The 11,356-nt window shown below is 55.8% G+C and overlaps 1 protein-coding gene across 1 annotated transcript in view; it reads left to right on the top strand.

Moving 5' to 3' along the window:
* Nucleotides 1-10,359: 10,359 nt before the first annotated feature.
* Nucleotides 10,360-11,356, top strand: part of PPP2R3B (protein phosphatase 2 regulatory subunit B''beta) — a 68,115-nt gene continuing 67,118 nt past the window's right edge. The window contains exon 1 of the mRNA XM_058714633.1: nucleotides 10,360-11,109. Within this exon, the coding sequence (XP_058570616.1) occupies nucleotides 10,774-11,109 (336 nt within the window). The 5' untranslated portion in view covers nucleotides 10,360-10,773. The remainder of the gene's footprint in view (nucleotides 11,110-11,356) is intronic.

Genomic DNA, 11,356 nt, shown 5'->3' with positions numbered 1-11,356 from the left:
TCTTCCAGCTCTGGAGGGCAGAGTCTGAGACCCAGGTGGGACAGGGCTGCTGAGACCCAGGCAGGGCAGGACGCTTGAGATCCAGGAGGGGCAGGGCCGCTGAGATCCAGGCAGGGAAGGGCTGCTGAGACCCAGGTGGGACAGGGCTGCTGAGATCCAGGTGGGGCAGGGCTTCTGAAATCCAGGCAGGGCAGGGCCACTGAGATCCAGGGAGGGCAGGGCCACTGAGATCCAGGCAGGGCAGGACCACTGAGATCCAGGCAGGGCAGGGCCACTGAGATCCAGGGAGGGCAGGGCCACTGAGATCCAGGCAGGACAGGGCTGCTGAGATCGAGGAGGGGCAGGGCCACTGAGATCCAGGCAGGGCAGGGCCACTGAGATCCAGGAGGAGCAGGGCCACTGAGATTCAGCCAGGACCACTGAGATCCAGGAGGGGCAGGGCCACTGAGATCCAGGCAGGCAAGGGCTGCTGAGATCCAGGAGGGGCAGGACCACTGAGATCCAGGAGGGGCAGGACCACTGAGATCCAAGGTGGGCAGGGCTGCTGAGATCCAGGTGGGACAGGTCCAGCTGAGATCCAGGAAGGGCAGGACCACTGACATCCAGGAGGGGCAGGACCACTGAGACCCAGGAGGGGCAGGACCACTTAGATCCAGGCAGGGCAGGGCCACTGAGATCCAGGAGGGACAGGACCGCTGAGATCCAGGTGGGACAGGACACTGAAATCCAGGGGCAGGGAAGGGCCCGTGAGATCTAAGCTGGGGAGGGTTGCTGAGATCCAGGAGTGGCAGGACCACTGAGATCCAGGAGGGGCAGGGCCGCTAAGATCCAGGCAGGACCCCTGAGATCCAGGTGGGGCAGGACCACTGAGATCCAAGCAGGGCAGGGCCGCTGAGATCCAAGCAGCGCAGAGCTGCTGAGATCCAGGCAGGGCAGGGCTGTGCTCCCTCCAGAGGCTCCAGGGAAGGGTCCTTCCTGCCTCTTCCAGCTTTTGGGGCTCCCGGCATCCCTGGGCTTTTGGCCATGTCCCTCTCGTCTCTGCCTCCATCTGTGTGTGGCTTCTCCTCTGTGTCTGTGTCTCCCCTCTTTTGTCTCCTGTAAAGACACCTGTCATTGGATTTAGGGTCACCGTCATCCAGGTGAGCTCACCTAGAGTTCCTTCACTCACGTCTGCAAAGACCCGATTTCCAAATAGAATGCTATTCTGAGATTGCAGAATGGTTCTGCGGGCTTTTCTCTTGTCAGGTCTCCAAATGCTCATCGGAATCTGCAAGGGGAGGGCCTTGAGGGTGTCACCAAGAAGGACACTGAGGCCCAGAGAGGGTGAGGCAGAGCCTTTGTCACCAGGAGGAAGACAGGGACACAGCGGGGTGACGCATCTCACAGCCGCATGAGTGAGAGCAGGCACGAAGCAGAAACAGCCCGAGCGTGTGTAGACAGAGGAACAGATCAAGTGTGGTCCATCCTTGTGCGGGACTATTACTTGGCCATGAAGAGGAGGAAAGTTCTGACAATGCAGCCACGTGGACAGATCCGGAAACCACAACGCTCAGGGAGAGAAGCAGACACAGAGCATGGGATTCTGTTCCTACGAAATGTCCACAAGCAGGGCCAGGGCACGGACAGGAAGCAGATTCCTGGTCACCAGGGGCTGGGGCAGGGGAAGGACAGTGACTGGCAAGGGGACGGGGTCTCCCTTTTGGGAGACCCTTTTGGTCTCCCTCTGGTTTTGGCACCAGAGAGGGGCGACATCCGCACCGTATGTGAATGTGATAAATGCCACTGGATTGGTCACTTGAAAATAGTTAATCTGGGGGTGCCTGGGTGGCTCAGTCGGTTAAGCGTCCGACTCTTGCTCTGGGCTCAGGTTACGATGTCATGGTTCACGGGTTCGAGCCCCACACTGGGCTCTGCGCCGACAGTGTGGAGCCTGCCAGGGATTCTCTCCCTGTCTTTGTGCCCCTCCCCTGCTCGTGTGCGTGCAGTGTCTTGCTCTCTCAAAATATATACACAAATAATAAAATCAAATAGCTAGTTTTATGTTATGTGACTTTTACTTAAACAAAATATTTTAAATAAAAGTTCGAAAATGGAAGAGTTGTAGGCGGTCACGCGGTGTTCTGAGAGGCCCAGGAAGACATGTGCCAAAGGCACGTGAGTAGCTCAGGGAGCCACGGAAGGGATAGACCCAGCCCGTGTCGGCTGGCCCTTCGGAGGTGACCCGGAGCCCCAGGACCGAGGCTGGCGGGAGCCGGGGTCGCAACAAAGCCCCCACAGCCCTGATCCCTGCGTCACTGCACCTCTGTCGAGCCCAGGAGACAAGTGTGGCCAGCCGGGCGGGGCTGCTCCAACACCTGGGTTCCCACCTGTGTCCAGGTGAGGAGGGGCCGGCAAGGTGGTGACACGAAGAAAAAGTGCACGCAGCCCCGGGTCACAAGGGTCCCTGGAGAGCGGGGTCCGCGTCCAGGCCACTGTGAAGTCACGTCTGTCAGCAGACCAGGGGCGGTGAGGTCACGGAGGTCACTCTGGCACCTAGGTCAGCTCTGCCCTCCCGCCCGGGTCTGGGGGTCCAATGGTCCGTCCTGCCGTCCAGCGCGTACGAGGCTGGAGTCAGCCCCTGCTTGTACGTGGGACCCTGGATGTCCAGATCCACGTGTGCGGATGGGACTTTGATAGGCAAAGTCTTCCTTCTGGAAACACCCCGCAGAAAGCCAGGCTTCCCCGCCGCGGAGCTGGTCGGCACGCGTGTTTTCCCTCTGACGTGTCAGCTGTCTGCGGAGCGCGAACAAAGAAGCTTAGCACCCCACATTCCGGTGTAAGCCAAAGCCCCCACTCGGAGATCGCAGTGGGGGGCATGTCTCACTAGGAGTCGGGTGCTGGTGATTATTATCGCTAACAACGCCCGAGTCGGCTGAGTCACAGGAGCAGCACGACGGAAAACGCCGCGGTCTGCGTCTGTCCCCAGCATCTCCCCGAGGACGGACACGATCCCGGCTGCACGCGCCCAGCTCTGCCCGCAGCCGGGCCCCCAGTCTTGTCATTTTCAGCTGCTGATTCTTGACCCGGATGCCATGCTCTGCTCAAGCACCCCAATCCTGCCCACACCCCCGATTTCTGGGCCACGGGCGTGGCATCATCTTCCAACCTGCCGCGGGATGTATGCGTAATGGGGTGCCCGTAATTCTCCGTCACCCCCAAAGGGCTAATCTCCCCCCCCCCTTCCCCAGGTGCTTATCAGGGTCTCCACGGCGTAATGTGCACTTTAATTCTCCACTGGTGGCCACCCTTTATTTGTTTATTTATTTATGTATTTTGGCGACGGAGCTGGTGCTGGCAAGGTAATAACAGGACGCAGGGTCTCCACGGCGTAATGTGCATTTCTGCACTTTATAGAATATTGAATAGACTTCATTATTTCTTTCAATACCGGAGTGCATTCTGCCATTTGATTACCTGAACCAGAAGCATTTCCATACGCCATCCATCACCCTGACCAGTGCAAAGCACTGAATATTCAGATTAAATTGGAACTTTTTCCCTACGAATAAGGAATTGGATTCTATTCTGTAATATACACTGTCTCCGGGGACAGGAAATTGAGTTGAAGGTTGCGGAAGGCGAGTAAGGAAATTTTATTATCCAAATACAAAATTCTTTTCCGTATCATCAAACCCTGAAACGGAGCCATGGGGAACCAGGGGGTCAGCAGAGAATTCCATCAGAGATGAAAACGGAAAAGGGGGCATTTTTCGATGTAACTTTTATTTCTCCAAACGAGTGCTAAGCACGGGACAAAGAGGTATTTGTCAAGGTCTGTGGCCTTCCTCTGACGGATCAGGAAGCAGTCTCGATGAATTAAAAACGAGGCAAAGCACCTCCAGGAAGTTTCGCGCTTGGAGGCCAGAAGGCGGAGCCCTGAGGGGGCTCACACGTCCCTCGTGGACTCCGGGCACAGAGATGGTGCCCACGTGTCCGTCCTGTGCTCTTCGTGCTGCACTGAGTAGCCATCCTGTGCTCTTCGTGCTGCACTGAGTAGCCATTCGACCTCAAGGAGAGGACACAGCCGGCCTTTTCCTCCACTCCTGCCCCAACCCAGAGATTCACTCTCTGGAGCACGGAAATAGGTTTCCACGACACGTACAGAGCAAAGACCGACCGATACCTCTTAAAACAAAAACAGAAACAAAACAAAAACAAACAAAAACCTCATGCTCTCTCATGAGACCCAGTACCAGGCATCCCGGGCATTCTTTGGGAGAAGGACTGATCTCCTTGGACTTTCCCCCGAATGTTTAAAATACACAAAATGGGCAAAGTGTACTCATTAGACAGAGTAGCTCGAGCCTCCTCGAGGGCCACTTGAACCAGCTGGATCAAAGCACAGATGCCTGGTTTTATTTCACTAGAGTCTTCCCATTTTAACAAGGACCCAGAGTGTTAGTTCCTGGGGCATCCATAACAAATTCCCATAACCTGGGTGCATAAAACCACAGGAATTCATGCTCTCCCAGCTCTGGAGACTAGAAGTCTGACATCCAGGCAGGGCAGGGATCCTGATCCTGGTGGGGCAGGACCACTGAGATCCAGGGGGGCAGGACCACTGAGATCCAGGAGGGGCAGGGCTGCTGAGATCCAAGAGGGGCAGGACTGCCGAGATCCAGGCAGGGCAGGACCGCCGAGATCCAGGCAGGGCTGTGCTCCCTCCTGAGGCTCCAGAGGAGGGTCCTTCCTGCCTCTTCCAGCTTCTGGGACTCCAGGCGTCCCTGGGCTCGTGGCTGCGTCCCTCCCACATGGGTCTTCACATCTTCACACGGCTTCTCCTCTGTGTCTTTCTTCTTCTGTCTCTCCTAAGGACAATTGTCATTGGATACAGGACCACTGTGATAGAGGACGGTCTTAGGTCCTTCACTTTATCACATCTGTAAAGACCTATTTCGAATGAGGGTCCCCTTCCCAGGTTTGAAAGTTGAGACGTGGACATAACTTTTGGGGTTGCCACTGAACACGCACACCCAGGGTAGGGGGAACAGTCACTTACATAAGAACCAAAGTTTCGCTTTTCAGGCCCACACTCGGCTTGTGAGCACGTTCACCTGATTTTCAGGTGACGGCCCCACCGGCCAACATCCGTAAATGCCTGGTCGCTTCACCCTTTAAATAAGGCTGGTTCAAGCCCTGCATTGTGCTCTGTGCTGACGGCTTGGAGCCTGGAGCCTGCTTCCGACTCTGTGTCTCGCTCTCTGATTCTCCCCCACATGCACTCTCTGTCTCTAAAAATAAAAACACATTTAAAAAAATTCAAAAATTGAGGGGAAACTCACATAATGTAAAGAGAACTACTTCAAACTGTCCATCTCAGGAGCATTTTTTTTTTCCAACGTTTTTAATTTATTTTTGGGACAGAGAGAGACAGAGCATGAATGGGGGAGGGGCAGAGAGAGAGGGAGACACAGAATCGGAAACAGGCTCCAGGCTCCGAGCCATCAGCCCAGAGCCTGACGTGGGGCTCGAGATCACACGAGATCACGCGAGATCACGCGAGGTCACGCGAGATCACGCGAGGTCACGCGAGATCACGCGAGGTCACGCGAGATCACGCGAGATCACGACCTGGCTGAAGTCGGACGCTTAACCGACTGCGCCACCCAGGCGCCCCTCAGGAGCATTTAACACTCTCCCAAAGTTGTGCAACCCCCAGCTCCGTCTGGTTCCAGAACATTCTCAGCCCCTCCAAAAGGACACCCTGTCCCCTTAGGCATTAATGCCCAGCGCCCTCCTCAGCAGCTGAGGGCCATTAATCTTTCTGTTTGCATGGATGTGTGTATTCTGGACATTTCACATAAAATGAATCATGCACTCCGTGCCCAGACTCACCTGCCAGACTTTAAGTGTTTGCTTCTTTTGAGAGCGTGCACGCATCTGGGTGAGAGCAGAGAGCGAGGAAGACAGAAGCCCAAGCAGGCTCTGTGCTGACAGCACAGAGCCCAGTGGAGGCCCTGAACTCACAGACCACGAGATCATGACCTGACCTGAGCCAAAGTCGGACGTTTAAGTGACTGAGCCACCCAGGCGCCCCTCAACCCTGCAGTTTTTGTTTTTTTTTTTTTAATATATGAAATTTATTGTCAAAATGGATTCCATACGACACCCAGTGCTCATCCCAAAAGGTGCCCTCCTCAATCCCCATCACCCACCCTCCCCTCCCTCCCACCCCCCCATCAACCCTCAGTTTGTTCTCAGTTTTTAAGAGTCTCTTATGCTTTGGCTCTCTCCCACTCTAACCCCGCCCCCTTTTTTTTTCCTTCCCCTCCCCCACGGGTTTCTGTGAAGTTTCTCAGGATTCACATAAGAGTGAACCCTGCAGTTTTAAAGGTCTCCGTGTTGTCTCTACAATCCTGATTGCAAAGCAGCCCATTCTTGTCTGAACTGGTTGGTGTCTTTCGGGTTGTAATTTATCAAATGCAGACATTCTGATCCTTTCCCCATATTTGTCTCTTTCTCTCCTCACACTTGCACATTCCACCATGTAATTGTGCACTGAGTTTCCTAATTATATAAATTGCCGCTTCCACCCCATCAGACTAGGAAACCTTTGAGATCATGAACTTTTATTTATCTGTGTCCTCAGGCTTGTACCATACACTCAGAAACCCAGTAGGAGGCAGTTTAATCATGCTGCGTTCCAGCAAAATAAATACACTGTGAGTAAATTAAAACGGAAAGAACTGGGGCGCCTGGGTGGCTCAGTCGGTTGAGCATCTGACTGGCTCAGGTCACGATCTTACATACGTGAGTTCGAGCCCCACATCGGACTCTGTGCTGACAGCTCGGAGCCTGGAGCCTGCGTCGGAGTCTGTGTCTCCCTCTCTCTCTCTGCCCCTCCCCTGCTTGCACTCTCTCCCTCTCTCTCTCTCTCTCTCAAAAATAAACATTAAAAAAATTAAACATAAATAAAAAATAAAACTGGGCTCTTGAATCAGGCAAATAGACGGAGGTCTGAAAAAAAAAAAAAAACGCACACATGCAAGACCTCTGTAACTCTTTCCCGTGGATGAAAGGGCAAATCTGAACAACCTCCAGTCTTTTTTTAAGCATTTATGATTTTTCCATTCTCTTTAGTTTGTTTAGAGCTGCCATAAATTCGTTTCATTTTTGTTGTTTTGCTCAACATTTTTATTTGTCTCTGAAATCTTTTTAAAGATTTTATCTTTAAGCAATCTCTCCACGCACGTGGGGCTGGAACTCACAACCCCGAGATCAAAAGTTGCTTGTTCCTCTGGCTGAGCCAGCCCGGCGGCCCCTTCTTTGGAAGCTTATTAAAATAGGAGTGAACAAACTAAAATTACTTTTCAGTTACCAGGTCCATAGAGCATTTTACCTAAAATCCCATTGCTTAGGTTGGAAAGTGTTAAGGGATGTTCTCTCTGCTTTTTGTCCTGGGGCAGTGACACCGTAGAACAAAACGCAATGACCAATGACCGTAAACAGTCTTTGCTGCAAAAACTTCCCAAGGCCACTTCATCCATGGTTCTGCCTCTGGAAACCTATCATGGGAGAACCACCCTGCTTTGAATCAAGGGAGAGGCAGTGATGCTGGGTCCTGGGCTGTCTGAGTCCCACAAGGAAGGGGGTGCAGGGGAGACGGGCTGGCTCCCAAGAAGGAAACGATCCAGCGACGACAATGCGACATCATGGAAGGTGCCCGTCAGCTCTCCCCACCGTTGCTGAGTGTTCAAGGCTCGACACAGGAAAAGACCAGATCCCTACCCTTCCAAACTGTACGAAAGGACGTCTCATTGAGCAAGAGACAAAAGCAAATGTTGGAAAGGAAATCCGTGAGGAGCAAAGTGCAGCCAAAAAAACTGAGGAAGAGAGAAGCAGAATTCATAAATAGTATGCAGACGGGCCAATCCGAAGACGCTCTGACACAAGTTCAAAGGGCTCCTCGTTAGCTTTTGACAGGAAGTCACTCGAAATCAAACACATGCACATTGACGGCTATCCTGGGGTTCGTTTTAAGGATAGAAACAAAGCTTGTTCAAGAGAAGAAAAAGCAACTCGTGTTGGAGGAACACACCTAGCAGAACCAGACTCGATCGCCCTGTGCAGCTGCACAAAGCGGGCGTCTTTGCAGCTTAGGGTCAGCCGGGGACCTGGGAGACGCAACCTCGCGGGCACTGCCTTTGGGGCGTCTTTCCTTCCCAAGTCCAAGTGCGCCATCGGCCTCCTTGGCTCTGCAGGCACGCACGTTGTTATTTTGTTAGTCATGTTACTCAGTGATGGGAGGCAGGAGAGTCTGCCTGTCCGAGGCTGAGGACGTGCAGACCAGCTGCTTCGAGGGGCCAGGTGGGTTGTCCACAGAGGGAACTGCACTCAGGTGGATGAACGAAGGTGCCCGCGAACCATGCCAGCACCCTCCTCTCCAACCTCCCCCTGGATAATACCCCAGGGAAGTTGACTCAGCTGTTCCTTGCCCCCCACCCCTGGAATGCAGAACTTCTGGAATCTACCTCTCCACTGGCACACTCCCCACCCCCACCCGTCTCTCCTGGGAGCCTCCTGACACTCCCTGGAAGTCAGGCAGGACCAGGGGGGGCATCCTTCCTGTAATCAGCAGACTTTGCTCCTGTTTAGGGGCGACTGTGCACAACCCTGGCCCCGGGGGGGGGGGGGTCTCAGGGCCCCACAGCACGTTTGTCCTCCCAGGCCAGGATCTTTGCGGGGGCCAGCACATACTGAGGGTGCATTCTGTTTCTGTCCCGGACCTTATTTCTGTCCGGCTGGCAACCACACAGGCACTGCCTTGGGCCCCACCACTACGCCCCGGGCCCCGGGCGTATAAAGACACCTTGTGCAGGAGCTCAAAAAAGCCCTTTCCCCGCCAAAACCACAGCGATGCACAGGGCAGTGAGTGGCAGCTCCTTCGCAGACCCGGGGTGAAAGGCGCATTTGTTCCTGGACAAGATGTCTGTATGTGATAAACCCAAAGGGCCATCTGTATTAATATTTACTTCTCTCCAGAAATGACAGTATGGCACACAAGCATTTTGCTTCCCAATTAACAGAAACAACTTCACAGAATTCCTGCGTTATGGCGCCCTCCCGAAGAGAGCATACGCCGATTTTTATCTGCAGGTAGGCAACACAGACTGGGTTTGAAATCATCACACACGCAAAATAAAACCAGAGGGTTAGTGAGTCTAGCTATATATACTTATACTGCTGAGAAGCAGAATCCAGCTCGTAAAACCTTCAAAGGACCCCTAAAAGAGGGAGCAGACCCCAGTGAAAACTTTTTTTTTTTTTTTTTTTTTGCAAAATCACGTTAGGAAGAAAACAACTTGAGACACAAGAGGAAGGAGGTGCATGTCGTGCAACGTGCGTGACTGAACGAGTCTGTTAAAAGCACAAACGCAAATAGGCTACTGGGGGTGGGGGGGTGCAAAAGGCCATTTCAGTAACTAATTTCACCTCCCGCAAAAGAGATTTATTATTTTTGCAATTACAAAAGCAGTACGTTCTCACGCTAAGCAGCCAATTTTTAAGAGATCTACGTCTGCAAACCTTCCTTACCGTGCGAGAAACAAAATTAACGTAAACGGGGTTGCCTACTTATGAAATCTGCAGCCCCAGCCTCGAGCTCGCTCTCGACAGCCGCAGCGCGCAGTCGCGTTCTTGTGCTCGGCATGCACGCACTGCGCATGCCCGCGCGCGCTCCCGGTGGGCACCCACTGCGCACGGCCGCCCGTGGTCGCCCGACAGACGCCATGCCGGCTCGCTCTCGGCTGGCACGTACTGCGCATGGCCGAACCGGCAGGCTACATCGCCACTCCACCCCGCCCCCCCCCCCCCCGCCGCCACCACGGCCAGCACGCACGCGCGGCGCATGCTCACACTTCCGCGGCCCTCCGGTCTCTCGGGCGTGTGCCGCAACCCGAAAAAAGCCTAAAAGCGGAACGTGGTCATGTCCGGTGGCCGCCGCTCTTGCGTCCCCCTCCTCGCAAAGCCCCTACATCCCCGCAGAGCCCCCCGGCGAGGCCCCAGCCGGTCCCGTGCACGCCGGCCTGCGGCGCCCGGGGCCGCCGTGATGACGCCACGCGTCGCGGTGACGCACGACGTAGGCGACCTTCTTTGGGAGCGCGGCCGGCGCGCCCGTTTTGAAGCTGCCCAGAGCTGCGCGGGCCTCTCCGCGGTCCTGCCGGTACGCCTCGCTGGGCCTCGGGGTCCGCGCAGCCCCCGAGGCGCCGGCGGCGCCCTCAGGCCGGAACCCCGCCGGCGGCGCCCTCAGGCCGGAACCCCGGCACTACCCTCACCCGCGTCCCCGGACCCCGGGCCTGCGAACCCCGCCTCCCCAGGAACCCGGCCTCAGTTGCGAACCCCGCCTCCCCGGGAACCCGGCCTCAGTTGCGAACCCCGCCTCCCCGGGAACCCGGCCTCAGTTGCGAACCCCGCCTCCCCGGGAACCCGGGCTCAGTTGCGAACCCCGCCTCCCCTTGAACCCGGGCTCCGGGCCTGCGAACCACGCCTCCCCGGACCCCGGGCTCCGCTGCGAACCCTGCCTCCCTGGGCTTCAGGCCTGCGAACCCCGCCTCCCTGGGCTTCCGGCCTGCTACCCCCACCTGCCCGGACCCGGACCCTAGGCCCGCAACCCCCCACCGGCGGCCTTCATCTGCCCCGCCCAGGTGCATTCAGGCCAGACCCCGGTTCCTGGCGTCAGGCGGGGGTGCACACGGTGGAGGGGGCTCCCGGGGAAGGAGCGTCCGAGTCTCGGAGATGCCGCCCGGCAAAGTCCTGCAGCCCGTCCTGAAAATGAAGGTGGACGAGCTGTTCCTGTGCTGGCTCAGCGAGTCCAGCACGCAGACGATGCTGCAGGACTGCTTGCAAAGGATCAAGACGCCCGGGAGGACCGAGATGGGCGCCGGGGACGCGGGGCAGCCCGGGCCCCTGTTGGCAGCGGCAGCCCCCGCCTGCAAGCCCGGTGTGTTCGATAGCCTGGGGGCGCCCAGCCCAGCCCCCGCGTCCGCCGTGCTCCCGCTGGGAGCCGCCACTAGCCCCAGGAATGGGTCACACGTTCGAGGGCCTCCTCGTAGATCCGCAGGGACCAGAGTAGTAAGTGACTCTTGCTTCTGCTAACAGCTATGAAGGTAACTTGGGTCGCATGTCCACGTGTGGCTCGGTGGTGGTGGTGGTGGAGGAGGCCGGTGGGAGAATGTGGGCCGTGAAAACTTTCATCTTTAGGCTGGTGTTTTTCCCCCCCTGAAGGAAGCCCCGCAGCTGAAATATTTTATCGTTGCCTGAGTCCCAGGTTGGTCGGAATTTTGAAGTTTGTGTCCAATTTCTTCGACTTTTGGTTTTA

This window comes from Neofelis nebulosa, chromosome X (assembly GCF_028018385.1).
Source record: "Neofelis nebulosa isolate mNeoNeb1 chromosome X, mNeoNeb1.pri, whole genome shotgun sequence".
NCBI lineage: Eukaryota > Metazoa > Chordata > Mammalia > Carnivora > Felidae > Neofelis > Neofelis nebulosa.
Note: the sequence above shows the minus strand (reverse complement) of the source record. Positions and strands in the feature narration are given on the sequence as shown.